The 26,259-nt window shown below is 44.0% G+C and overlaps 1 protein-coding gene across 13 annotated transcripts in view; it reads left to right on the top strand.

Annotated features, from left to right (window-relative positions):
* Positions 1 to 26,259, top strand: part of TXNRD1 (thioredoxin reductase 1) — a 138,532-nt gene that overhangs the window by 106,337 nt on the left and 5,936 nt on the right. For 12 of the 13 annotated variants that reach the window (XM_072844283.1, XM_072844289.1, XM_072844290.1 and 9 more), the window contains one exon: positions 9,164 to 11,092. The exons of the other annotated variant lie outside the window; for it this stretch is intronic. In XM_072844283.1, the coding sequence (XP_072700384.1) occupies positions 9,164 to 9,226 (63 nt within the window). In that variant the 3' untranslated portion in view covers positions 9,227 to 11,092. Of the gene's footprint in view, positions 1 to 9,163; positions 11,093 to 26,259 lie in introns of those variants that run through there. 13 annotated transcript variants of the gene reach the window in all.

Here is a 26,259-nt window from a genome sequence, read left to right as displayed (position 1 = left end):
CTGGCAGAACCAGGCTTCAAACCCAACCAGTCTGGCTCCTGAGACACCACAAGTGATACTCTACTTGCATACCTCTTCTATGATATTTGACGTAGAATTTAAAACATAGAAATGATTTCCTGGTGGTAACATGAGTGTAGTTGGAGACACAGAGCTGGGTTGTAATCTCAGCAGAATCTCAGCCTGGCCATGGCATCCAGCTTTTCAGACACCTTAACTAAAGCAGAGATGGTGCTAGAGTCCTAGGATTAGTGGGCGACACTGTGTGGAGAGTGTCTAGGCTGGGTTCTTCTATCATTAGTGGACGACACTGTGTGGAGAGTGTGTAGGCTGGGTTCTTCTATCATTATAGAAGATGTAGCTTCACTCAAGGTCATCCTTACAGTATTTCTTAAGAGGGCTGGAGGGTGGGGTGGGTAGGGATGTGTATTTTGAAAAAGGTCCTGTCCCGGATACCTGGCTGGCTCAGTCAGAAGAGTATGTAGCTCTTGATCTTAGAGTCATGAGTTTGAGCCCCACGTTGAGTGTAGAGATTACTTAAAAATAAAATCTTAAATAAATTTTAAACTAAAAACATGTGAAACAAGGAGAAAACAAAACAGTTGGTCCACTTTTCCCACCCTCACCCCTGCCTCTTGTAACCACTAGCCTGTTTTCTCTGGGATCATGTTTTTTTGTTTGTTTCAGATTCCACATATAAGAGAGATCCTATAATATTTTTCTCTGACTCCTTTCACTTCGCATAATGCTCTTGAGGTCCATTCATGTTGTTGCAAATGCCAAGATTTCATTCTTTTTTTTAAGGCTGAGTAATAGTCCAGAGGGTGTGTGTGTGTGTGTGTGTGTGTGTACACCACATTTTCTTTATCTACTGATGGACACTTGGGTTGCTTCCATATCTTGGTTATTGTAAGTAGTGCTATAGGGAACGTTGGGGTGCAGATATCTTTTTCAGATTGGTATTTTGTGTTTCTTGAGGGGATACATACCCAATATTGGAATTCCTAGATCATATTGGTAGTTCTATTTTAAACTTTTGAGGAACCTCCATATTGTTTTCCATAGTGGTTGTACCAACTTACATTTCTACCAACAGTGAGTGCACAGGGATTCCTTTTTCTCCACATCCTCATCAGTACTTAATTCTTTTCTTTTTGATAATAGCCATTCTAACTGGTGTGAAATGGTATCTCATTGTAGGTTTTGCTTTACATGTCCCTGATGATTAATGATGATGATTAATGATGTGGAACATTTTTTCATGTACCTGTTGGCCTTTTGGGTGTCTTTGGAAAAATGTTCAGATCTGTTTCTTAATTGGATTTGATTTTTTGCTGTTGAATTGTATGAATTCTTTGTGTATTTTACATATTTAGCCCCTTAATAGATATGGATTTACAATTATTCTGTTCAGGCAAGAGAGGAGTGATTTTTTTTTTTTTTAATCTCTCAGTATGAACTGCTTGCTGGCAAATCGGATTTTGAAAAAATCAAATTCTTCCAATCTCTAACTATGGAAATATTTTTTTACAGCTTCTTGATCAAGGGAAAGTAAAATTTGATTTGGAGGCAGTTTTTAGGGGCTCTTTTTTTCTGTGTTAAATGGGGGGTCTGGCTTGGATGATGATTGGATTAGTTGCTGGACCCAGTTTTTTCATGTCCAGCTTTATGCTATAGAGACATGCCTCTCACAGCCACCCCAGAGTGTGTGTTAGTAGTGCATTTGAGATATGGATGGAAATGAAGAAGGGAAGGTTAGAAACTTGATGATATCTCAGGTTGGCTTTTAATTTTACGTGCCTCTGAGGGATCCCTGGGTGGCGCAGCGGTTTGGCGCCTGCCTTTGGCCCAGGGCGCGGTCCTGGAGACCCGGGATCGAATCCCACGTCGGGCTCCCGGTGCATGGAGCCTGCTTCTCCCTCTGCCTGTGTCTCTGCCTCTCTCTCTCTCTCACTGTGTGCCTATCATAAATAAATAAAAATTAAAAAAAAATTTTTACGTGCCTCTGAAAATTTCATTTTATTGGATTTCACAAATATCAGTCCATGGGCTGGATTAGAAGTCAGTAAGTTAAAAACTGGTCCTGAACACTATTGTAGTGACCGGAACTAGCCACAGCTCTGGGGCCAGTGGCGCTGGTTTGCGGAATGAATCACGGAAGGCTCTTCACACCATTGTGGGAATGTAACCTGTTGTTTGAGCAACCAACCTTTGGTTCTGAGGAGTAATTACTGAGAAAAGTCAACAGATTGCTCAGTTGAAGAATTGCTCTAAGAGAAGGAGAGAACTCTTTTAGCCTGCAATTTTTTTTTTTTGGTATCAATACTGGGGGAATCTTAATGGCTGGAGCATCAGTAATGCATTAGCATTATTCAGTGTGAAGATAGTGTGGTGATAATTTATTCCAGGTTTTGGAGCAGCAGTAATTGAATAGGAAACTGCACATCATTTGGAGGAGTAATTTCAACTAATCATGTTTATTTGTAGGGGAAAAATAATAGCCCAAGAGGAGAAAACATTAGGAAAGACCCGGGAAATGTTTTTAAGTCAGTCTTAGTGCTGAACATCAAAAGTTGTAAACAATGTCAACATCGCAGCCTTGGAACAGGGGGGCTTGTGAGGCTGGGAGGTGGTGGTGGATCTGAATGTGAGGGGGGTGCCTATAGCAGCACTTGACCTTCGTGAGTGCACTTCTTGCTGGGCTAGGAAAGTTTGAAGGGGTAGCCTCTATGCTCATCTTTAAAATATGTGCTTTTAGGAAAATTCTAAAGCAGCTATGTACAAATAAAAATGTAAAAATTGACCTTATTTCTTTTTTCATTTAGACTAATCAACAGTGGCACTTTGCGTTTTTGATGGGCCTGCGTTCGTTCCTTCCTTCCTTCCTTCCTTCCTTCCTTCCTTCCTTCCTTCCTTCCTTCCTTCCTTCCTTCCGAGAGGTAGCTTGTACAAGCAGGGCAGGATGGGGCAGAGGGAGAAGGAAAGAGAGAATTTTAAGCAGGCTCCACACCAGTGCGGAGCTGGACTCGGGGCTTGGGGTCACAACCCTAATATCATGACCTGAGCCGAAATCAAGAGTTGGGAACTTAGCCAGTTGAGCCACCCAGGTTTCCTTTTCTACCAAAAATCTCCCATCAGTTCTATTTCCAAATTAATTCCTGAGAAGTAAAACTGAAGCTTGTACATCGCGAAGCCTGAAATGTGTTGTAATGTATTCCTTGGCTCTTTATCTTTCTTCTTTTATAAAAATTGAGGCCAGTGCATTTGATGATACTTTAAATTGCCCATGATATCATCCTAACACAGCTATTTTCATTATCATGTATTGTCTTTCTGTCCTTGTTCAGTTTCACATTTTTTTAAACAAAAAATTTTTTATTGCTTTTCAAAAGTTGCCATAGCTTACAGTGTCATCAGCATGAATTTGGGAGTGCTAATGAAAATGTTGCAAAATTCGGTGTAAATAAATCTTTTTCTGTATCAAGTAAAAAAGGACTAACTTTCAAGGATTTTTACATATCTTCGTTAACCTATTTTTAAAAATATGAATTGTTCATATTTTCTTCTAGCTTCATATTTTTAATGTTTTAATATACTGTTCATTATTATTTGGGTCTGAATTTTTTAAGGTGCTGATGATATATATAGTTCTATAGATAAGTGTATCTATATGTATGTAAGTAGTAAAAAGGCTTTTTGTCACTAGTTTAAGACTGAAATGGACCAAGGGCTTTTCTCAATAATGTTCCTCTTTTACACAAAAGTTTTTCTCCTTTTATTCAAAAGTATTTTTTTAAAAGATTTTATTTATTTATTCATGAGAGAGAGAGGCAGAGACCTGGCAGAGGGAGAAGCAGGCTCCATGGAGGGAGCCCAACATGGGACTCGATCCTGGGTCTCCAGGATCACACCCTGGGCTGAAGGCGGCGCTAAACCGCTAAGCCATCAGGCTGCCCTCAAAAGTAGTTTTGATGCTGATTGCTATTGCTTTGACCGACATTAAGTCAAAGTAGTCTTGCTTTCTTGTGCTCTTTCTTCTTTATATTAAAAACCAGGAAACTAGTTTTTACTCAGGAAGCAAGGGGGTAGCTGACCAAAAAATTTGCCCAGGTGTCCTGGTGTGCCAGCACAGTTGTGGGTACTGCATGAGTCTTGCTTCTGCTGGGGACTCTCATAACTAAGCCATGGCCTCCAGTCTTACTCCAGATGCTTACTGGCTGGAGGGGATCAGCCTGGGTGTAGAGGACAGATGGAGTCTACAGAAACTTACTGGTGTTTTTTCTCCATCCAAGTGCTGTGGCCAAAAAGGTTTGGACTGAAATCTTAAGTATACTTGATATCCAAATAGGCTTCTAAGTTTAATTAATTGAACACAATGCCTTTTTATGTTTTCATGACTGGGCAGTACAGATGGACAGTTTGGGTGGTGGTGTTTGTTTTGCTTATAAAACCAGGTCTCTTCCTTGCCAGTGCTCCATGGTCATCATGGACCAGATGTGACTATTTCCATTCTGTCTTCACTCTAGGCCCTGACTCATAGAAGCAGCCCCTTCCTGGGGCATTTCTGGCTAAGATGCAGAGGGGAACAAGATGTAGGAAGGCACACTTTGGTGCTCCCGGTTTTCAGAGGTGACGCATCCCTCTTCCTTACACTGCAAGCCCTGGGCCCCTAACATCTAATAGGGCAAAAGTGTGTAATGTGTGCCATACAGAAGTCTTCATGGTGAGACGAAGACATTGGAAACTAGCAAAAACCTCCCAGTAGGTCAGTCAGAATGATGAGACATGAGCTGAGTGTCAGTGTTAACACAAAAAGAGATCAGATATGACAGAAGAGAAGCTATGGAAGACCTCAGAATTGATTGCTTAGCAGCAGGAAGGAGACAAAAGAATGAAACATTAACTGCAGATATGTGGCCTAGTGATGGCCTTCACTGAAGGAGCTGGATTCAGGGAGGGGGATGGTTCAGTCTTGGACGTGATGGGTTTGAAGTGTCATCCGGGAAGAAGTGTTGTGTTGGGTCTTACTGGTAGATACAGTTCAGGAGGGACACACGGTGGCTGGAGAAGTGGTGCCTTCATCTGCCTAAAAGGGAGAGACCAACTGAATAAGACATGTGCCGTGAGGCTGTCTTACGGGGAGAAATGGTGGCCGAAGCCTGGGGCAGCATTGGTGCAGCACCCCACAGCAGACAGGCAGCTGGGCTGCGCAGCCCCCCAAGGGCTCAGCCAGTGCATTAGCCAGGGGAGATAGGTGTTCCTGCATGTGTCCATTGCACGGTGGGAGGAGCCACTAGGGGAGGACATGGGCATGGGAAGAGGAAGGAGTTGTTAAAAGGGAGATGAGGGGGATGACAAGAAGTGCTGCAGAGGGTGTGTGAGGGTGAGAAAACTCAAGGTGTCCCCCTGGGTTTGGCAGCCAGACATTCTTAATGAACCCCAGGCGTGGTGGCAGGGACAGAATCCAGTGAAATGAATCAAAATAGACTGTGAAATGAATCAAAATAGACTGTAAGTACAGTACCAAGAGCTCAAGATTCTGTCTGTAAAGAGGATGAGAGACATTGGTGGTACAGGTGATCATAAGGTGGAAGGAGAATTGTTTCAGGATAAATGCAGTATAAACACATTTTGAAAGCCAAGGAGGAAGAAGCAGTGGTAAAGGCAAACTTGAGAATAAAAAGAGGTGGGTTCAGGTGATGTATGAAAGAACGCTAGGGGTGGGATCCTAAGCCCAGCCTGGCAGCCTGAAGACTGTTCTTGCGGAGTCATGGAGGAGGAGTGGTGGTAAGAGTGGGCTATCCCTGGGTGGCAAGCGACAGGCCGGTGATGGTAGGAAAGATGTTACCTCTTGGTGCATTTCCCTGAGCTGGAAGGACTTCCTTTCCCATTTTTGGTATCGTAGGTCTGCTAGTGACAAGTCGCTTAGCTTTTGTTTATCTGAAATGTCTTCATTTTGCTTTCTTCATGGAAGGAAGGTTTTGTTGACCATAGAATTCTGGGTTGACAGGTTTTTTTCTTTGAATCCATGCCAGGTACCTGGGTTTTGTTGTCTTCCTTTAAAAGGTACGAGTTTTCTTGTGGTAGATAATGTCCTTGTGGATCATTTGATCCTTTGGAAGCTTGTTTTTGAGCTTTGTTAGGGTGGTCTAGGGTAGCTTTTACTCTGGGGCCAGTAACATTACTAGCTTAGCCCTATTTTTAGATGTGGCTTTCTGGGGTCTCTACTGATTGCTCCAGGGCCTCAGAGAAGTCTCCGGACTCCAGTTGGTGACAACTGGAACATCTCCCAGCCCCAAGTGGATTCTGGTGCTGGTTCAGCATACAGTTGTCTGCTGGTGGTTCTTCTCTGGCCTCATGGGATCTTGCCCCCCACATGTGCAGAGCTTGGTATTCAGGTGGAGATGAGGGGACAGCTCTTTCTCTACATGGCTGCCTCCTCTTAGGAATTTGGCCCCACAAAGCCCAGCCACCTCAGCTTCCCCAGTCTCCACTCTGTCTCTTCAAGTCCCTGAGATGTTTGTGTTGTCTCTGGGCTGTACCAGGGTCATACAGAGGCTTCCGGGTAGAAAGCCAGGACTGTTGAAGGCTCACCTTGTTTCTCTGTTTCTAAATGTGTAGAGTATAGGTTTTTAAAAACCTTGACTGTAGGCTTCCTATTTGGTAAAACTACAAAGATAAGCAAGTGCTGGTTAGTTTACATGCAGTAGACTTCTTGAATTTGGATTTTGCCCAAAATTCCTGCACTAGTGTTCCACAAGAAAGTGTACTATAGATAAACCTGCATTAGAATCAATCACTTGGGACTCCTGCTAAAAATGAGATTGCTGGGCCCTACCCTAAATCTGCCATATTGACATCAGTATAATTTCTGTGTATTTTTATCTATGAGTAGACTTTGTTCACTAATGCTTGAGAATCACTGTTTTTATGAATAGTAGATGGTAAAATAGCTACTTGAAGATGTTGAGGCTCTAAGTCCATAAGCACCAGATGTTTGCAGGATGTGACTTGAGGTGGACTCATCAGTTGGTCTGGCACCTTGGGAATCCAGTCACGTAGAAGTGACATATACTTTCCAACCCAGAAGTTGTACCTCTAACTGCAGGTACAAGGAGACAACTGGAATGTCACAGAGCGTATTGCAAATAGAATATTAGCAACTGCTGGAAGGGCCACCTATAGGAGCCTGGGTATGTAATTTGTAATATATTCACTGAATAATTGGATTCTCTAGTACACAGTGGATATAGTGTACTGTAGTTACTTGAATACTATTCAGTGAAAAGTGGAAGAATTAGAGATACTTGTATCCTTATCGGTGAATGAATTACAGAAATGCAAGATGATGCCAAGGAAGCAGGTGGCAGAAGAGTACATTTATCATCTTGCTATTTAGAGGTAAAGTTGGTAGAAACCCACCAAAGAAATGCAAGAAATGTATAGGAGTGGTAAGCACTGGTCGGGGAGGAGAGGAGAGAGGTGATGAGGGAGGAGCGCACATGGGGCTCTAACCACATTTATACACGCTTAATAGCACATGGGTATTTGTGACAGTATACTGTATACCTTTCTACATTTCCAGAATATCTCACCATGCATTTCTTTTTCTTTTTTTATTTCCACAAACATTTTATTGAGAACCTAAGCCACATACAGCAACACTTAGATTATTATAACTCCATCAAGAATCAAAATTACTTTTTTCTTCTTATAGAAATCCCAGCATTTCTCTAGAAATTTTAAATAGTTGCTAGTTTCCAATTAGTTCCTCTCTTTTTTTCTTTTTTTTTTTTTAAAGATTTTATTTATTAATTTTTTCATGAGAGACATAGAGAGAGAGGCAGAGACATAGGCAGAGGGAGAAGCAGGCTCCATGCAGGGAGCCTGATGCGGGACTCGATCCCGTGACCCCGGAATCATGCCCTGAGCCAAAGGCAGACGCTTAACCACTGAGCCACCCAGGCGTCCCCCTCTTTTTTTTCTGATCCTCCTCATACTATCATCTTAGTAAAATTGAAAGTTGTCTCATAGATAATTTAGAAAGTTTCTCTTATTTGATGTGAAACTAAACATTTTATAAAATTACAATAATTGAAAAAAGGCATAACCCTTCTGTCTTCAAATTTTCCATTTGGAAAAAAGTGGAGAAAATTTCCATTTCCATATTTAATCATAGTATCATTAAAACACATCTTTAAAGAAAGGTAAATACATCATAATCTACAGTTTATTAAAATTATAGTTGCTATGTTTTATTTAGTTGCTATGTTTTATTTCCCTCCACGTTACTAAAGGTTTTCTTTTTAAAAATTTTTAATGTAAATTCGATTTGCCAAATTATAGTCTAACACCCAGTGCTCATCCCATCAAGTGCCCTACTCAGTGCCTGTCACCCAGTTACCCCATCCCCCCTTCCATAAGCCTTTTTCCCCCCAGAGTTAGGAGTCTCTCATGGTTTGTCACCCTCTCTAATTTTTCCCACTCAGTTTCCCTCCTTTCCCTTATAATCCCTTTCACTATTTCTTATATTCCCTGTATGAGTGAAACCATATGATGATTGTCCTTCTCTGACTGTTTTATTTCACTCAGCCTAATACCCTCCAGTTCCATCTACATCGAAGCAAATGGTGCGTATTGGTCCTTTCTGATGGCTGAGTAATATTCCATTGTGTATATACCACATCTTCTTTATCTGTTCATCTGTCGAGGGACATCGAGGCTTCTTCCACAATTTGGCTATTGTGGACATTGCTCCTATGAACATTGGGGTGCAGGTGTCACGGTGTTTCACTGCATCTATATCTTTGGCGTAAATACCCAGTAGTGCAATTGCTGGGTCTTAGGTTCACCATGCATTTCTTTGAGAGAGTTGGCCGGCAACCGGGATGACACATTTAATTGTTTTAATCACTCTCATGAAAATAAAATTCTTCATTAGATAAAACTTAAATTTTTTTCCTCTTTTACCTTGTTTTTAAAATACATCTCCCCTTTTATCCTCTGAAAAAGTTGTGATACCTTTGGTCATACTTCTTTTCCATTTTGTTCACTGTAAGTAGTCCTCTGAGTCCATCTTAGTAGGTTTGGTGTTACTGGCACCGCTCCCTGGTGACTTCTTGGCTGGGGTGTCTGAACATCTCCTGTTCTGTCCTTCCCGCAGGTATTCACGACCTTGTCAGTGACCAAGCGCTCTGGGGCAAGCATCCTCCAGGCTGGCTGCTGAGGTTAAGCCCCAGTGTGGATGCTGCTGCCAATACTCCAAACCACTGCTGTGTTTCCTTGCCCAAACCCAAGGGGAAGTTTTTAGGAAGGTCTTGGGCTTTGGCACCTGGACGTCCTGTGCGCACAGCACCCAAGGCCCCCTTGGATCTCCTGGGCAGGAGGTGGTGAATGGAAGGCAGGCAGCGTCACACTGGGGTCACCGTGAAGGACTGGAACTGACATTCGGCATGCATCGGCGTGGTGCGTCCATGAAGTCACTGGCCTCAAGCCATGCGGTGGGCAGTGATGGAGCAACTGTCGAGCAGTTTTAGTGTGATCTTTCCTTTCTGAGTTTGCCTATTCTCACTGTTAAGCTTTTTAATGTTGATTCCTTTTTTTTTTCCCTCCAAGGTGTAAATGATACTAGAGAGGAGAAATGTTAGCAGTTGGTTTTTGTTCAAAAGCAGGTCTTGAGTATGCAAGTAAGGTGCCTTGTGCACGGGAGGCGTGGTTTGGTCACTTGGAGGCTGCTTAGGCTTGTCCTGCACAACAGAACTGTGCCAGGATTCCAGTGTCCTGTCCTTTGTGACCAACCTATCATTCAGTGTCTCCCCTCAGGGGTTTTGTGTCAGAACAAGTACAGTTATGACAAGATCTGGCCACATTTGTCCCATTTGCTACATCACCTACTGTTCTTAGTTTTAATGCTGTTTAGGAAAAAAGGTGGCTCCTTGGCCAGCTTGTTTGAAGTAATACTCCACTGCGCAGACCTAGTCAGAGAGGAGGTTTCCCACCAGGACTCACCGTGGAGGCAGAGGTGCACCTTTAAATGGGGAGGAACAATAAATATTTTCCTTTATTTAGTGTATCGTGTTGGTCTAAGTGAGCTCTTTCTCAGTAAGAAACATTTAACTTGGGTAATACTTTTTGGGGGTAACCTGAGCTTTAAGCTAAAAACAAAGACTATCACAGCCTTACTTTTCATGTGTGTTACATATCTATCCCTTCCTATGAGCTGTGTTCATAGGAAAATAGGTCCCCCACACTTACGATTCAACTCTGTTATGGTAATTGATGTTTTAAGGAAGTATTAATGTCCTAAGTTATTATTTTTGAACACAGGTGGACGTGAAGGATTTTCATTTAAAAACCAAATGGTTTTGACTTTTTTTCTGTTGAATGAATGACTGATCCTGGCAGAATTGTGGTCAAAGCATTCCAGCTTGTAGCATGACAGAGAGGGTTGGCTCTGCAGTTCGAGATTCCTACATGAATGTGCTGACTATTCCACGATGACGTGTGGGCCACTTTGTCTCTCAAAGTTGGATCTGCACCATATGCTGTGGCTGTCAGGCCCCTGCCAGCCCATCACCTCCTCTCAGCTCGAGTTCTCAGCAGCAACGCTGAGTGGCAGTACATTTTTTGGTCACCTCAGGGAACTTCTGCATCTGCCTGGCATGTAGTCAGCAGGGTGCCTACCCCTGTCCCACACGGCTCTGCCTCACGCCCTCACCCATATGGCTCTTTGAAGAGCACAAAAAGGAAAACGGGGATGTGGGGGGGAGGGGACAACAACTGAGGCAGTTGACTGTGTTCAGCTTTATTTATTTTTTTAATCGATTTTTTTTTCTCCAAGACTACCAGTCTCAGAAGTTAGAACAATAGGCAGTATGATATGTTTGTGCCTAATCATGTTGTGATTCTTTCTTCTTAGTAGAATGGAATGTTTGGCCCCCATAAGAAGGATTATACTTGATAGACTTGTCTTATTTAGGTTCTGTAATTGCCCACTGTACTGAGATTCATATTAAATTCCATGTATTTTTGTTATGTATCTTCTGGGGAAAAAAAAAAAAAACTGTGAAACATTAAAAGGTATTAATATGCACCCTGTGTGTGTTCTCAGGATTCTTTGCACGAGTGCCCGCTAGATTTCAGGCTTTGTGTTGACGATGATGATGACTCACTGCTGAAGAAGCTCCACTGAGGCCACTAAGGTGTATTTTTCCATGTTGTTGGCTTTTCCGATTCCATTTTCCAGTTTACTATGATTTTCCCACTCAGTCTTGATCTTTAGGGCGGCAAACTCCCACTCCACTGGCTATGCACCTGTCACTGCCCCACAGAGCAGCTTGCAGGCCTTCCATCCTTCCTCCCAGCAGTCCTTGGAGAGCAATCGACAAGTTATTGGCATTCCCAGCCTCTGGCCGTGTTGGGCATGGGGTAGGCATTCAGTACTTATTTACAATAATGCCAATCGTCATGCTCCACTTACTCATGTAAAGCACTTCATTTTCTTATGCATCAGTTGCAGTTGCTAAGCAGAAACTCCTCTATGTGTTCATTCTTAACCAAAAACCTTTCCAGAATATTTCTGTTCCACCCTGAGTGATTGCAGAGTGCTAACAGTCATAGTGTAATACGCACTCACCATAGCCTGTGCTGGGTGCTGTGGCTTGACAGGCATGAGCTGCCTTCACCCTTCATCCTTAAACAGCTCTGTCCTAAAGTGCTCCTGTACCCACCCATTTATAGGTGGAGAAACTGGCCAAGGGTGGGAATCCCTGTTCAGGATTGCACAGCTAGTTAGTGATGTAGCAAGTATTGGAAACAAGAGCTAGATCTGTGACTTCACTGGGCCCTGCCTCTTCACCACCTTTCCTTACTGCCTCCCATCCACCTGTGACAAATGGGAGCTTTCAGGGTTGCTGGAGCCATTCCAGGGACTCTCCATTTTTCACACACATGGTGCAGTATCGTCGGCATGGTTAATACTTTGAGATGTCCTAGCACTTTTCCTGACTGGTTTTTACACTGCCAATTTATTTCCACACGAAAGCCAGGATTTTATTGCTCAGATTCCCTTGCTCCAAGCCGTCAGGATCTTCCAGAGGCCTCTAAATAGGCCCTTAGCCCCCTGCCAGACACCAGGCCTGTGCCCTGTACCTCTGACCTTGGCTTTCACGTGCTCGTCTGGTCACACTAGCTCTGTGCTCCACACACACTCTTCCCCTGACCTCCCTGCTGCTCTGGACTGCCTCCATCAAGAATTCTCCTTATACACATCGTGGTACTCTGTGCTTTCTCTAGAGCACTTTGAATTACTCCGCATAGAGACTGGTACATGTGTCTTCTCATCTGTCTTTACTTCTTAATAATCAGGGTTCTCTACCTCTTTCTGCCCCCCAGCTTGTAGCACAAGGCCACATGTATGCACAAGAGCAAGTGCACTGCAGAAGCACCAAAAAAAAAAAAAAAAAAAAAAAAGTTTGTAATTGGCTTGGCTGGTGGAGCCTTAACCTTGGATCAGATCCTGTCGGAGATGGCCACTTTAAGGGAGCCTGTTAATCTCTTCCTCTTATCTTAGGAACCTTTGATGCAAATGTTAATGAGAGTAGAAAGGGCAGGAACAGAAAAACTGGTCCACCTCAGCAATGAGGAAAAAGGCAAACTAAACTGCTTGGAGGCACCATTGCGTTGCAGCTACCTGGCAGATTTTATGTCTGACAGTAACCAAATGTTGGCAAGACGTGGAGCATGGAACGTTTATGTATTGCCAGCAGGAGTGTACATTAATGGGTACAGTCACTTTGGGAAACTTTTGGAGCAGCCCCAAAAGCCATCAGACAAGAATGGACACACAAATTGTGTCTCCATGTAACAAGACTACAGCAGCAAAATAATATGACAGATGAGTCTAAAGCAGCACTGAGTGAAAACGTCAGTGTGACCCTACTGCCTACACAGGCAGGACGAAGCAATGTTTAGAGAGAAAATTGGTGTAGAACAGTAAGGGAAAGCAAAAGCATGAAAATTCAAAATGAAGAATATGTAGAGTACAGGCTGGTGGTTGCCTAGGAAGGGATAGAATGGAGGGGGTGGTCAAGAAGGGACATGTAGGAACTAAAGGATTCTTTGTTTTAAGATTATTTGTTTAAGAAGGAGTATGAACTGGGGCAGAGGGAGAAGCAGACTCCACTGAGCACAGTTTCCTAACATGGGGCTCTCAGATGCTTAACGACTGAGCCACCTAAAGATTTTTTTTTTTTTTTAAGAAAAAAATTTTTTAAATTTTATTTGACAGAGCAAGAGAGCACAAGCAGGGGGAGCAGCAGAAGCAGAGGGAGAAACAGGCTCCCCACTGAGCAGGGAGCTCCAGGTGATATGGGACTCGATCCCAGGACCCCGGGATCATGACTTGAGACATCCAAGGGCCCCTTAAAGGCTTCTTACTTAACCCATGTGGAAGACTTCTGTATCTGTTGTATCATTTATGTTTACAAAAGTTCCTTAGTATCTACTCGGTAGCTCATTCAGACAACTTCAAAAGGACAGGGGTGGGGGGCAGCTTGAATATTAGTAGAATGCCAGGGAGCAAGAATGAATCCACTGAAGTTCTGCCCTGGGAGCTAGGAAACCACACTCTAAGAGAATAGTATATTGTGCTTCACTTTATTGTGCTTTGCAGATCCTATGTTGTTTGTTTTTTGTTTGTTTTTACAAATTGAAGGTTTCTGGCAACCCTGCATAGTACTGGTGCTCTTTGTCCAATAACAATTGCTCACTTTGTGTCTGTGTCACATTTTGGCAATTCTTGTAATATTTCAAACTTGTTCATTACCATATTTGTTACAGTGATCTGTCATCTGTGATCTCTGATGTTACTGTTGTGATGGGTTAGGGGCACCATGAACCTTGCCCACACAAGACAGTAAACTTAATCTATAAATGTGTGTTCTGAATGCTCCACCAGCTGGCCATTCCCCAGTCTCTCTACGTCATCTTTTCCATGAGACACTAAAGTGCTGAAATGAGGCCAGTTGATAACGCGACAGTGACCTCCACGTGTTCAAGCGAAAGAAGAGTCATGTGTTTCTCACTTTAAGTCAGAAACTAGAAATGATTAAGCTTAGTGAGGAAGGCATGTCAAAAGCTGAGACAGGCTGGAAGCAAGGCATCTTGCACCAAACAGCCAGGTTTTGCATGCAAAGGAAGAGTCTGTGAAGGACATTTAGAGTGCTACTCCAGTGAACACATGAATGATAAGTGGAACAGCTTTCTTGCTGATAGGGAGAAAATTTGGTTTGGATTGAAGATCAAATCAGCCACAACATTCCCATAAGCCAAAGCTAACCCAGAGCAAGGCCCTAACTCCCAATTTTATGAAGGCTCAGAGGGGAGGCAGCTGCAGAAGAAAAATTTGGAGCTAGAAGGGGTTAGTTCATGAGGTTTAAGGAGAGAAGCCATCTCTATAACATAGAAACAGTGGTTTGTTTTTGTTTTTTTTAAAGATTTTATTTATTCATGAGAGACACAGAGAGAGAAAGAGGCAGAGACACAGGCAGAGGGAGAAGCAGGCTCCAGGCAGGGAGCCCGACGCAGGACTTGATCCCGGGTCTCCAGGATCAGACCCTGGGCTGAAGGCAGTGCTAACCCACCGAGCCACCTGGGCTGCCCAGAAACAGTGGTTTCTTGATAGAGAATCGACTCCCCATGAAGATGCTAAGAAGATCATAATGAAAACAAAGATTTAGAATAACACATAAGCTTAGTTAATAACACAGTGACAGAGTTTGAGAGGATTGACTCCCAATTTTGGAATTTCTACTGAGGGTAAAAAGCTACCAGATGGGCACCTGGGTGGTTCAGTTGATTAAGTGTCTAACTCTTGGTTTCAGCTCATGATCTCAGGGTCATGAGATTGAACAGCCTCGTCAGGCTCTGTGCTGAGTGTGGAGCCTGCTTGGGGTTTTCTCCCCCGCTCTCTGTTTCTTCCCACCCCCACACATGCACTCTTTCTCTTAAAAAAAAAAAAAAAAAAAAAAAACACTGCTACCAGACAGCATCTCATGCTACAGAGAAATCGTTGGTGAAAGCAAGAGTCAATTGATAGAGCAGACTTCAATATTTTAAGAAATCTCCACAGCCACCCCAACCTTCCACAACTACTGCCCCAATCAGCAGCCAGCAACATCAAGGTAAGAACCGCCCCCCCCACCAGCAAAAAGATTGTAACTCATTGAAAGCTCAGATGATGGCTATTTTATCAATAAAATATTTTTAAGTTTAGGTATGTACTTTCTGGCATAATGCTGTTGTGTACTTAATAAATTACAGTATAGTGTGAACATAACTTACATGCACCGAAAAAAACCAAACATATATTGTCGCTGTATTGTGATAGTCACTTTATCACAGTGGCCCAGAACCAGACCCGCAGTATTTCCGAGGTGTACCCGAACAGCGGAAGGTCTTTCCTGAACATCTCTCACCATAATTCCATCCCTGATATGAGATCTAGGAATGAGCAGAACATAAACCTAATTATGGGGTAATTGTGACACAGCAATGGGGGTTAGAGAAGGAGGTCATAAAATGAATAGCCCATATCTCTTCCCTTAAACCCACTTTAAGTCCGAGCACTCAACTTTTATTTATTTATTTTTTAAAGCTTTTATTTATTCAGTGAGAGAGAGACAGGCAGAGACAGGCAGAGGGAGAAGCAGGCTCCATGCAGGGAGCCCGATGTGGGACTCGATCCCGGGTCTCCAGGATCACACCCCCAGCTGCAAGCGGCGCTAAACTGCCGCACCACCAGGGCTGCCGAGAGCACTCAACTTTTAATATTTCATAGGATTTTATTTAGAAAAAGAAAAGAGCCTTTTTTTGTTTTGTTTTTAAACTTGAGATTCTACTGCAAGAAAGCGGGATTTTACTGCAGAGCCTTTCCTGCTAATGCTCCACAGCACTGATCCCATACACCGTCCTTTGGGTACTGTGGGGAGTCTCACAAGATGCTGAGTAGAGCGGGGTTGGGGTGTTTCTGGATCCCCTGGATGGCTGTGAGTGGTACCCCACCATGAACTGCCTTATTACAGCCATGTGCCTCTCAGGCACTATTTCCTAGTACTTGAGATTGGAAAGGCAGGTCAGCTCCTCCAAGTCCAGTTACGGGTGCAGGAGCTGAGGGCTCGACGTGAAGCTACCTCCTCGACATCAAGGTCAAGGTTAAACAGCTCAACATAGAGCTGGAACCAGAAGCCGTTGTGTTCCTGCTCTGTGCTTTCCCACAGCAGCATGGTACTGCTTTGTTCCTGCCACCATCTCCTCTGTAGATTCTTCCACATGTCTAAGAACACCAGCCATGTGAGCACACTCTTGATTGCAAGGGAACCAAGGGCACAAAAGCATGTGTTGACTTGGAAATATGCAGCAAATAGGTTGGTCATTGGCCTGGTGGCCAGCGCACAGAGGATGTGCAGAGTACAGCGGGGCATCAGAGCCCATGGTGTCACTTCCTTGTGGGCATGATGGGGGTATCTTCTTGGATATCAGGAAAATGAGGAAGAGCCTGCCTAGTCATTGCAAGAGTGAAAATCCTGGGTGAGTTTGCTGAATGAGTGAGGAGACAGACACAGTTATGGAATGTTCCTTACATCCAAGGTGCAGTGGATACAGAGAGTGAATAAACAAGATGGTTAGTTTCTGTATCAACTCAACTGGATCATGGGATGCCCAGATATTTGGTGAAACGTTATTTCTGGGTGTGGTGTGAGAGTGTTTCTGAAGGAAATTAGCAGTGAATCAGTGGACTCAGTAAAGCAGTTTGCCCTCGGTGGGTGGGTGCCATTGAAGGCCTTAATGGAAGGAAGCATTCAGTTTGTCCTACCTGATTGCTTGAGCTGGGACATCAGTCTTCTCCTGCCCTTGGCCTTAGTGGAAGGGAGAATTCAGCCTGTCCTACCTGAGTACTTGAGCTGGGACATCGGTCCTCACCTGCCCTTTGGTACTCCTGGCCCTCAGAGCTCTGGACTCAGACTGAACTACACCGCCGGTTTCCCCAGGTCTCTCCAGCTGGCCCAGGCAGATCGTGGGACTTCTCGATTTCCATAATGGCATGAGCCAGTTTCTTATAAGAAATATTTTCCTATCCATATGGCCAGTAGGTCTAATTTCTCTAGAAAACTCTGACTAAAACTCTGAAGGTGTGTGTGCTCATCTGCCTTCAGCCCAGATCATGATTTCAGAGCCCTGGGATCAAGCCCCACATCAGGCTCCATGATCAGTGGGGAGCCTGCTTCTTCCCTCTTCCTCTTGCCCTCCCCCTGCTCATGAGCTAACTCTCTCTCTCTCTCTCTCTCTCTCTCTCAAATAAATCTTTTCAAAAATGCTATGCAGCAGGAACTGCTCTAGGCAGAATTCAACAGGAAGCAAAACATTACTAATCCTGTACAGCATAGTTGAGGGAAACAGGCAAAAATAAATAAGTCAATTGTATAAAACAGTAGCTGATGTTAAGTGCCAGGGAGAAGGGAACAGCTCATTCATTACATATTGTTTGCTAGGGCTGCCTATTAAAATACAACAGGCTGGGAGCTTAAACATAGAAATGTGTTTTCTCGTGGTTCTGGAGGCTAGAAGTCCAAGATTAAGGTTCTGGCAGGTTTGTTTTCTTGAGGCTCCTTTCTTTGGCTCACAGACAGCCACCTTCCTGCTGATCTCTTTCACGCCCTTTCTCTATGCTCGCCTCCCTGGTGTTTCTGATTATCCAAAATTTCCTCTTTTGGGACATTGGTCATATTTTATGAGGGCCCATCCACATGACCTCCTTTAACCTTAACTAACCTCTGTAATCATCTTATCTCCAATATAGTCATATTCTGAGGCTTTAAGATGAGTTTTAGGGAGGATGCAGTTCAGCCCTGAACATGTTCATTCTCAAATATTTCAGTGCCCTATGCTAGACTTGTGTTGATGTGGAAATTAAGAGACAATATTGGTTTCCTTTTATTTTGCTTTAAAGATTGTGTTTATTTATTTGTTTGAGAGACAGAGAATGAGCGAGACAGCATGAGCAGGGTGAGGGGCAGAGAGAAGCAGATTCCTCACTGAGCAGGGAACCCAACGCAGGGCTTGACCCTGGGGACTCCAGGGTCATGACCTGAGCTGAAGGCAGACGTTTAACAGACTGGGCCACCCAGGAGCCCCTAATATTGGTTTCCTTTTAAAGTAAAATATATTAAATAGCAGTATAGTATGGGGGGAAAAATCACAAAAGTGAGTATTTTAATGACTCTAGAAAACACTGAAAAAAGCCAAAATAATAAGGATACAGAATATCTGGATGACATAATCAATGAGCTTGTATTACTCTGCCCCTACAAATAGAAAATACACGTTTTTCTTTTATGTCTATGAAGCATTTCTGGAAACCACAAAAGAAACCTTTGTACAGGGCAGCCCCAGTGGTGCAGCGGTTTGGCGCCGCCTGCAGCCTGGGGTGTGATCCTGGAGACCCGGGATCGAGTCCCACATCGGGCTCCCTGCATGGAGCCTGTTTCTCCCTCTGCCTGTGTCTCTGCCTCTCTCTCTCTGTGTCTATGAATAAATAAATAAAAACCTAAAAAAAAAAAAAAAACCTTTGTACATTTCACAGAGATGTGCGATCACAACCATAATCTCTGATTACAGTGTATCAGAAGCAAAAATATAACCCAGAAAACTTACCCACCTGGAAACTGAGAAACAGTCTTTAAAAACTGGATCAAAGAAGTCACTGAAACTATAATAATTGAAAATAACAGAAAAGAATACTGATGGGGTATAGTTAAGGTCCTAGGAAAATTTAGAGCCTTTTAAAAAAATTTTTAAGTAAGTGTTTTGTTCAACATGGGGCTTGAACTCACAACCCCAAGATCAAGAGTCTTGTGATCTACTGACTGAGCCAGCCAGGTGCCCCTATAGCTGTTTTTATTTTTAAAAAATTTAACCGATAAAAACAATTTTCCAAAAAATTGAATAATGATCTGGTCCAAGGAACTGTTGTTTTTATGCCAGAGGCTAAGATGACAGATGGAAAAGGAATCTATGCCCCAGGCATTGTGCAGGGTGTTATAGACACTGTTTTAATTCTTACCACAGCCTAGATAGCCCTTATCCCCATTTTACATAGAAGAAACTGAGGCACAGAGAGATTCCATAATTTGCCTAACACTATATGATTCACATTACAGAACTGAGGTTGAATACAAAACCCAGGGCCCCACCCTAGACCAACAGAATTAGATCCCTCAGGGGATCAACCTGGAAAATCTAGATTTTTATCAAGTCCTACAGGTGATTCTTGTGAGTCAAATTTGGAAATACTTGAGTGCCTCCAGTGGAGAAGACTGCATCTCTGAACGGAACTGTACTGATAGCACAAGGGAATTTGGCATTCACTTGCCCAGGCACTTTGCACATGAGGTAGCTGTCATTCCTGCCCTGTTTTACAAATTAGGAAATGGGCATAGGGAGGTCAACGAACTTCTGCAAAGTCACAGCTGGTAAGTGGCAGAACAAGAATTTGAACCCAGCTAGCCTGGTCCAGGGCGTGTGTCCTTGGCTATTGGCTCTAGAAAAGAATACTGCATGTCCTCGGTGGAGACCCAGGTACAGCACTGACTGGGTTTGGTCAGGTGGAAGATGGGATGGTGGGGCTTGGGTTCATGAGGGAACGGCCATGCTGGGTTCCAAGTAGGTATCTACACAGGAAGGCAAATGGTAGCCACAAGGTTAGTTTTGCAGAGGTAGAGAAGTCTGGGCTGTTTTATCCACTAAGTGGTAGTGTTTATAAAACATTTCAGATCTTTAAAAAAAATGCTTCAAAATATGAAGGAAAAATGTTGACACAAAAATTGCAATGGAGACATCTTTAAACGTGCACATAATATTATCTCAGCCAATCAAATGCAATCAGATCCAGTTCCTATATATTTGCAAACATTATATTCAACATGGAAGGGGATGCATTGCTTATGTCTGGGATGATGTGGGGGCGACTTGCAAACAAATGCATAGGAAAACGAAGGCCTCAAAACAGCCTGGAGATGAAATGAGAAAAAGAGGCAGGAATTGATGGAAACTTTGGACAAAGAAAACAAAAGAACTGCACACCCAGGGCATTTCACAGGCAGCGGTTCGATTAATCTTTGTAAGAATCCTTGGGACTATTGTACCCGTTGTCCTAGTGAAAAAGGTGAGGTTCAAGGTCGGACCTCAAACATTTGTCCAAGCTCCCAGGGCTTGAAAGCACAAAGAGAAGGTGTGTCCCCTGGTGTCCATCTGTGTGAACAGCAGGCTGCTGCTTCTGCCTCCTGCTTATAATCGGTTACTTTTACTGGGACACAAACTATACTTGAATGAGTAAGTCCACAGAGCTAAAAAAGTATAGGACTTGCAAATCAAGAGGAAAGGACAATTTGACAGATGATGCTGGGAAAACTCTATCACTGTATGTATAACTGTAAAACTGGATCCTTGTCTAAAACCCTATAACAAAATTAGCCTTGAAACAGATTAACACTGAAATGCCTATGTGTGCTACAAACAGAAAATGTATATGGTAACATAGGAAACCATCTTTGTGATCTGGAGGTGGGAAGGACTTTGAAACCATGGTCTCAACACGTGAACCATAGACCAACAGCATCACAGGTTCTGATCCAAAGGGCCACCATGAAAAAGAGGTAATAGAGTCCCAGCAACACTGGGAAAAGACAACTTTCAGCATCTAAAGCTGACAAGGGGCCTAGACCAGATGGCACCAAGGAGTTCTGCTCAACCTTCAGGGGCCTGGAGGAAAACAAGCGGAGGACGCTGAGCTGGGAATTCTATGAAGAATCTGACAAGACCAGAGAGATGCAAGCTCACGAGTAACTAAGAAGTGAATCGAAATGACGAGAGGTCACCTTATCCTCATGAGATCTGGCAACATCAGAAGCTGATTGATGCCTAACGAGGGGACTCTCAGGCTGTGCTGTAAGAGTTGAGACAGACCAGCACCATGTACCTCATGACCTGGCCATTCTGCTCCAGGGCACCAGCCTCAGACAGTTCTCAGGTCCATAAGGGAACGTGCCTAACCTTGTCCACTGTAGCATCACTCTAGTGTGATGTCTCACCAAGAAACAACCCATGGGAAGGGAATTTTGTGGGTGCATCCGCCATCCCTTCCGTGGCATTCCTACTGTAGCGAATTCAAGCCTAATAGTTGTTGAAATGAATTTCTCATGGTAAAGTGCAGAGATAGGAAAATGATTAGGGATGTAATTGCCTTGCCTCCTGTGTGGCTCATGGAGTTTGATGCCTGCCTTATTATAAATTTATTTTTTCGAATCTGGTAGCACTCAGCCTGGGTCCATACCCAGGACCATTAAACAAAGGAAGGGAAGAGAAAGCCAACAGCAGGTGTTGAGGGCCAGGCCTGCCAGGGCCCTCCCTGCTAGGTGTGGTCACGCAGCTCTGGGAGGCTGGCGTGGGGCCCTCCCACAGCCACACACAGATATCAGAGCTGCACTTCATAAACACTTTGCTTGCGGTTACCATCACCGACTCTGCTCTCCCTTGAGCCTCTGCAATAAGAAGGAAGCGCTTGTGAATGCACCCACTCTGCAGGGTGCCATCAGAGGCTCGGTCATGCCTTCGTCTCGGTTAGCTCACAGATGACCCCGAGAGCTGGGCATTATTGTCCTGTTTTTTTAGAATAATCTCTAGGTGTTGGCACAAGCACAGATTGTGGGCAGTCTTCTCTCTTCAGCAAATGAAATACAAAGGGAGGAAAAGATGGAAGGAAGCAGGTTCCTGAGTGAGCAGCCCCATAGCACCCTGCCCACCTCTATGTGCTGGATGAGAGGGAAAGAAACCTGTATGTGGATCCCTCTTTGAAGATTCGGCACCCGGGAGAAGTGGTCTCTCTGATGTAGCAGCTTAGCCTGCTCTCCAGCTAATCCAGCCACGTAAATAATTTTTTTTTCCGGAGAATATTTAATGATCCAAGAAAACGCTTATGGTGTATAGCTCATCAGGGGAAAAAAAGTCAGTATATAAAAGCAAGATTTTTAGGGCACTGAAACTATTCTGTATGGTGATATAATGATGGATACATGTCATTATACGTTCGTCCAAACCCATAGAACGTACGATACCAAGAATGAACCCTGATGTAAACTTTGGACTTTGAGTGATCATGACATGTCAAATGTAGGTTCATGGATTGTAGCATTCTGGTCAAGATGTTGGAATTGAGGGAGGCTTGGGGCACCCAGGTGGCTCAGTGGTTGAGCATCTGCCTTTGGCTCAGGGCGTGATCCCAGGATCCTGAGATCGAGTCCGGCATCGGGCTCCCTGCAGGGAACCTGCTTCTCCCTCTGCCTGTGTCTCTGCCTCTCTCTGTGTGTCTCTCATGAATAAATAAATAAAATCTTTAAAACGAAAAGAAAAAACCCAGTTGCATAGATGCATGCCAAGTACGAAGACCCACACATTTTTCCGTGGAATGGGCTTAACCTTCTCATGGCTTGCTGAGAGGTCCACGTGTTTATTTGAAGGCAGCCCCCGGGACACGGAGGTTTTTGTGACTAGTGAACAATTGTCTGTAAGATACTTGGATGGGTTCCCAGGGCTCAGCCAGGTCTACAGTTCTCATGATCCCTGCAACTGATGAATGAGCAAGAATCTAGTGATCAAAGGAAAACTGGGTCTGTCACTGTGTGACTATCATGTGGCATCACAGTGACTCTGACAGTGGCAGGCATTTCTGAGCATGTTTTCATTTGACCCTGTGAAATTAATCCTAGAATTGTTCTGTGCGATGGTAAACACATCCCACCTCTTTTGAATCTAACACGGCTCCTAAAACGAATCCACGTGCACGAGAGTGGTCCAGGGTCTGAGTCACAAGGGTCCATCCTGAGAGTCTGCGTGTATCTTCCAAAATTGGAATTTAGTTATGGATAAATGACAGTAAGTGGTTCTCTCTCAATTTTGTTCCTTAGATTTATGAGGTGTTGTGTCTGAGAAGAATGAGGGCGTTCATTGTATTTATAATGAAATTCATTAGTGCACAAATAAAATGCATGAATATTCTATTCATGACTATTAAGTGCTTCCAGCTGGGCCAATGTGGCACAGATAGGAGCTCGGAGTCGTTGGTCCATTTCTGCAGCTTCTCTGCTCCTTTGCTGAGACCCATGTGGGGCCCCACAAGCCCTCCCGCAGTCACGTGTGCATGCCCCTGCACCGAGGCCCCCCACACAGTGGAAGGACAGTCTCCAGACGATATGTTCTTTCTGAAAGCAGATACACGTCAGGCATGATGTAACGGAAGCTCCTCCACGTGGGGGCAACAATAGAAACTGAGGGGCTCGAAAGCTTCTGATGAGCCTAGGAGACCAGAGGCCAGGATCCCACCTCCAGATCCCTTTGACAGGGCCTGTGCCCTCCACCTGGGCTCCCCTTCCTTTCCGGGGGACAGGGTGCCAGGGAGGGGGCTGCTCCAACACGACCTGAGTCTGAACCAAATGCCTCCAGCCTCTGCCACTGGTCACCACAGGCGGGCAACCAAGAGAGGCAGTGAAGCCTGGCCTTGGCCCCGCACAGAGCAGGGCTGGGGGCTGTGTCGTCTCTGTGCATACACCTGACACTGTGCTTTACTCAAGTGACCCCTTCCTTCCTTTAAGTGTGAACGCATGCATCTGTGTGTATGTATGTAATCTCCACACCCATGGTGGGGCTTGAACTCACGACCCGAGACCAAGAGTCATGTGTTCTACCGACAGAGCCAGCCAGGCGCCCCTGAACACATTTATTCGAAAACAAAACCATACATCAAAATCATAAACAGAGACCAGCTTTACTTGCCATAAATAAATACTAATTTTAAAACAAATGCAAAAAATGCATATTGCATATACTCGCAGTGCATGAGATATTTCTGGAAGGCCACATAAGAAGCACTCGGGGATCACCTAGGAGAGAAGGAAAAGCTGATGGCCGGGGCGGGAAACCACTTTGAGTGAAGATTCCTGGCTGATCCCGTTTATACTTTCTGCCTTTGGAATTAAAAATAAATGGTTTGAAAAAAAATGCAGTGAAAAAAAAAAGTTGGCATTACATTCTGACTACATAGCATTGCCTCCTTTTTTTTTTTTTTTTGTATCAGCTCTATTCATGACTGGCAAAAATTGGAATCAAACAAATGTCTTTCAATAGATAAACTAGGGTACATCTACACAATGGAGTATTATTCAGCTATAGGAAGAAATGAACAATCACGTTACAAAAACACACAGAGGGGGGCGTCTGGGTGGCTTGGGAGGCTAAGGGTCTGCCTTTGGCTCAGGTCATGATCCCAGAGTCCTGGGTTTGAGCCCCACATCAGGGTTCCTTGCTCAGGGGGTGTCTGTTTCTCCCTCTCCTCCCCACCCTCAATTGTGCTCTCTCTCTCAAATGAATAAACAAAATCTTTTTTTTTTTAATAAACAAAATCTTAAACACACACACACACACACACACATACACACACACTGAGGAACCTTAGATGCATATTGCCAAGTGAAAGAAGCCAGTGTGAAAATACTACATACTGTATGATTCCAACTATCAGACATTCTGGAAAAGGCAAACTATGGAGGCAGTAGGATAAAGATCAGTGGTTGCCAGGCGTTGAGGGAGGGAAGAACAGAGGGGTCAGTAGGTAGAGCACAGAGGATCTTCAGCATGGTGATATGATTCTGTATGACCATATCATGGTGGATACATGATATCATGTCTTTGTAAAACCCATAGAACTGTGGATAACAAAGCGAGAATCCTAATGCAAAGTGTGGCTCCTTAATTATAACAAATGTGCCACACCAATGCAGGATATTAATAATAGAAGAATCTGAGGGATGGAGTAGATGGGAAGTCTGTACTTTCTGCTTTTATCGATAAATCTAAAGCTACTCTAAAAAATAGTCTATTTTTATAAGTAGGTTCCATGCCCAACATGGGGCTCAAACTCATGATCCCAAGATTTAGAGTTGCATGCTCCACTGACTGAGTCAGCCAAGTGCCCACCTTACTGTGCTGCTGGGACCCCTGGGCAGTTAAGGTACTCCTGGAGATACTGGGGGTGTTAACACCTGCTATTTGTCCTCACTTGGAGATGTTGAAACACTTGGAAAATTTCTTGTTGGAACTAGAGTCAAGATTTGAGAATGACTTTTAGGTGTAAATGAAATTTCTGCCTCGTAATTTTTGGTGAGACACTGCAAGGGAACTACCTCCTGATGTAGAGGCTTTTTTTTTCCTCCTCCCAATTTTATTGAAATATAATTGACATACAGCAGTGTATAAGGGGTGCAGCATAATGATCTTACAGTTCCAACATTTTCTGGATAGAACGACTTTTTGTTGTAATTAGAATTCAGGGTGGGTTTCTGCTTTCTGCTACTTACTCATGCCTTATTTTCCCCAGGATTATAAATATCAAGGGGGTCAGATTATATTCCCACATTGCTGTAGAGTTTTGTTGGATTATTGATCTTCTACCACTAATTATTTCATAGCATTGCCTCCTGAAGGGGCTCAGCCTCAGGCCTCTACCATAAAGAGGATTAGATGGCAGCGGAGGGGGTAAGGAGACTACAGCATCCAGCTGAGACTTTCTTTGATGTAATCAGAGAAAAACAGTAAGAAGCCTCTCCCCACTCTGTTACTCATACTCTGTTACTCATGCTGTTCCCTTCCACCCCTGGTCAAGCTCCCCCCCGCCCTCAGCTTCCCAGCCGCCCTAACTGGTGGTCAACATTGTTCCAGGAAGAGAACAGGCTCCAGGAAGTCAGAACTGAAAGCAGGCTTAGAGGCCTCCCACCGAATATTCCTAACCGGGGTCTTGCATCCTCACACACACACCTGTGAAACCCCTGACGTTTTATGCGAGGAACTTTTATGCTCATATATATTTTCCAGGGAGATGGTGCCTGGTCTTTTTCAGGTTTACAAAGAATTCTTCAGCTTCTAAAATCCACCCATTTTGCAGGAGCACGTTTGTGAAGGTTGGGAAGGAGTGACTTCAAAGACGCGCAGCTCATGCCTGGTAGCAGCGTCAGACCGAAGGCTCTTGGCGTCTCTCAGCAAACTCTTGTGGGATGCTCGTGGCTCCAGCATTTATGCAGTGATCAAATGTCACGCTCATGCAAAGCAAAGCAAGCTGAGTGTGGGAAAATTTGCTCTGATTGTGGGGAATGGGAA

This window comes from Canis lupus, chromosome 11 (genome assembly GCF_048164855.1).
Source record: "Canis lupus baileyi chromosome 11, mCanLup2.hap1, whole genome shotgun sequence".
Taxonomy (NCBI): Eukaryota; Metazoa; Chordata; class Mammalia; order Carnivora; family Canidae; genus Canis; species Canis lupus.
Note: the sequence above shows the minus strand (reverse complement) of the source record. Positions and strands in the feature narration are given on the sequence as shown.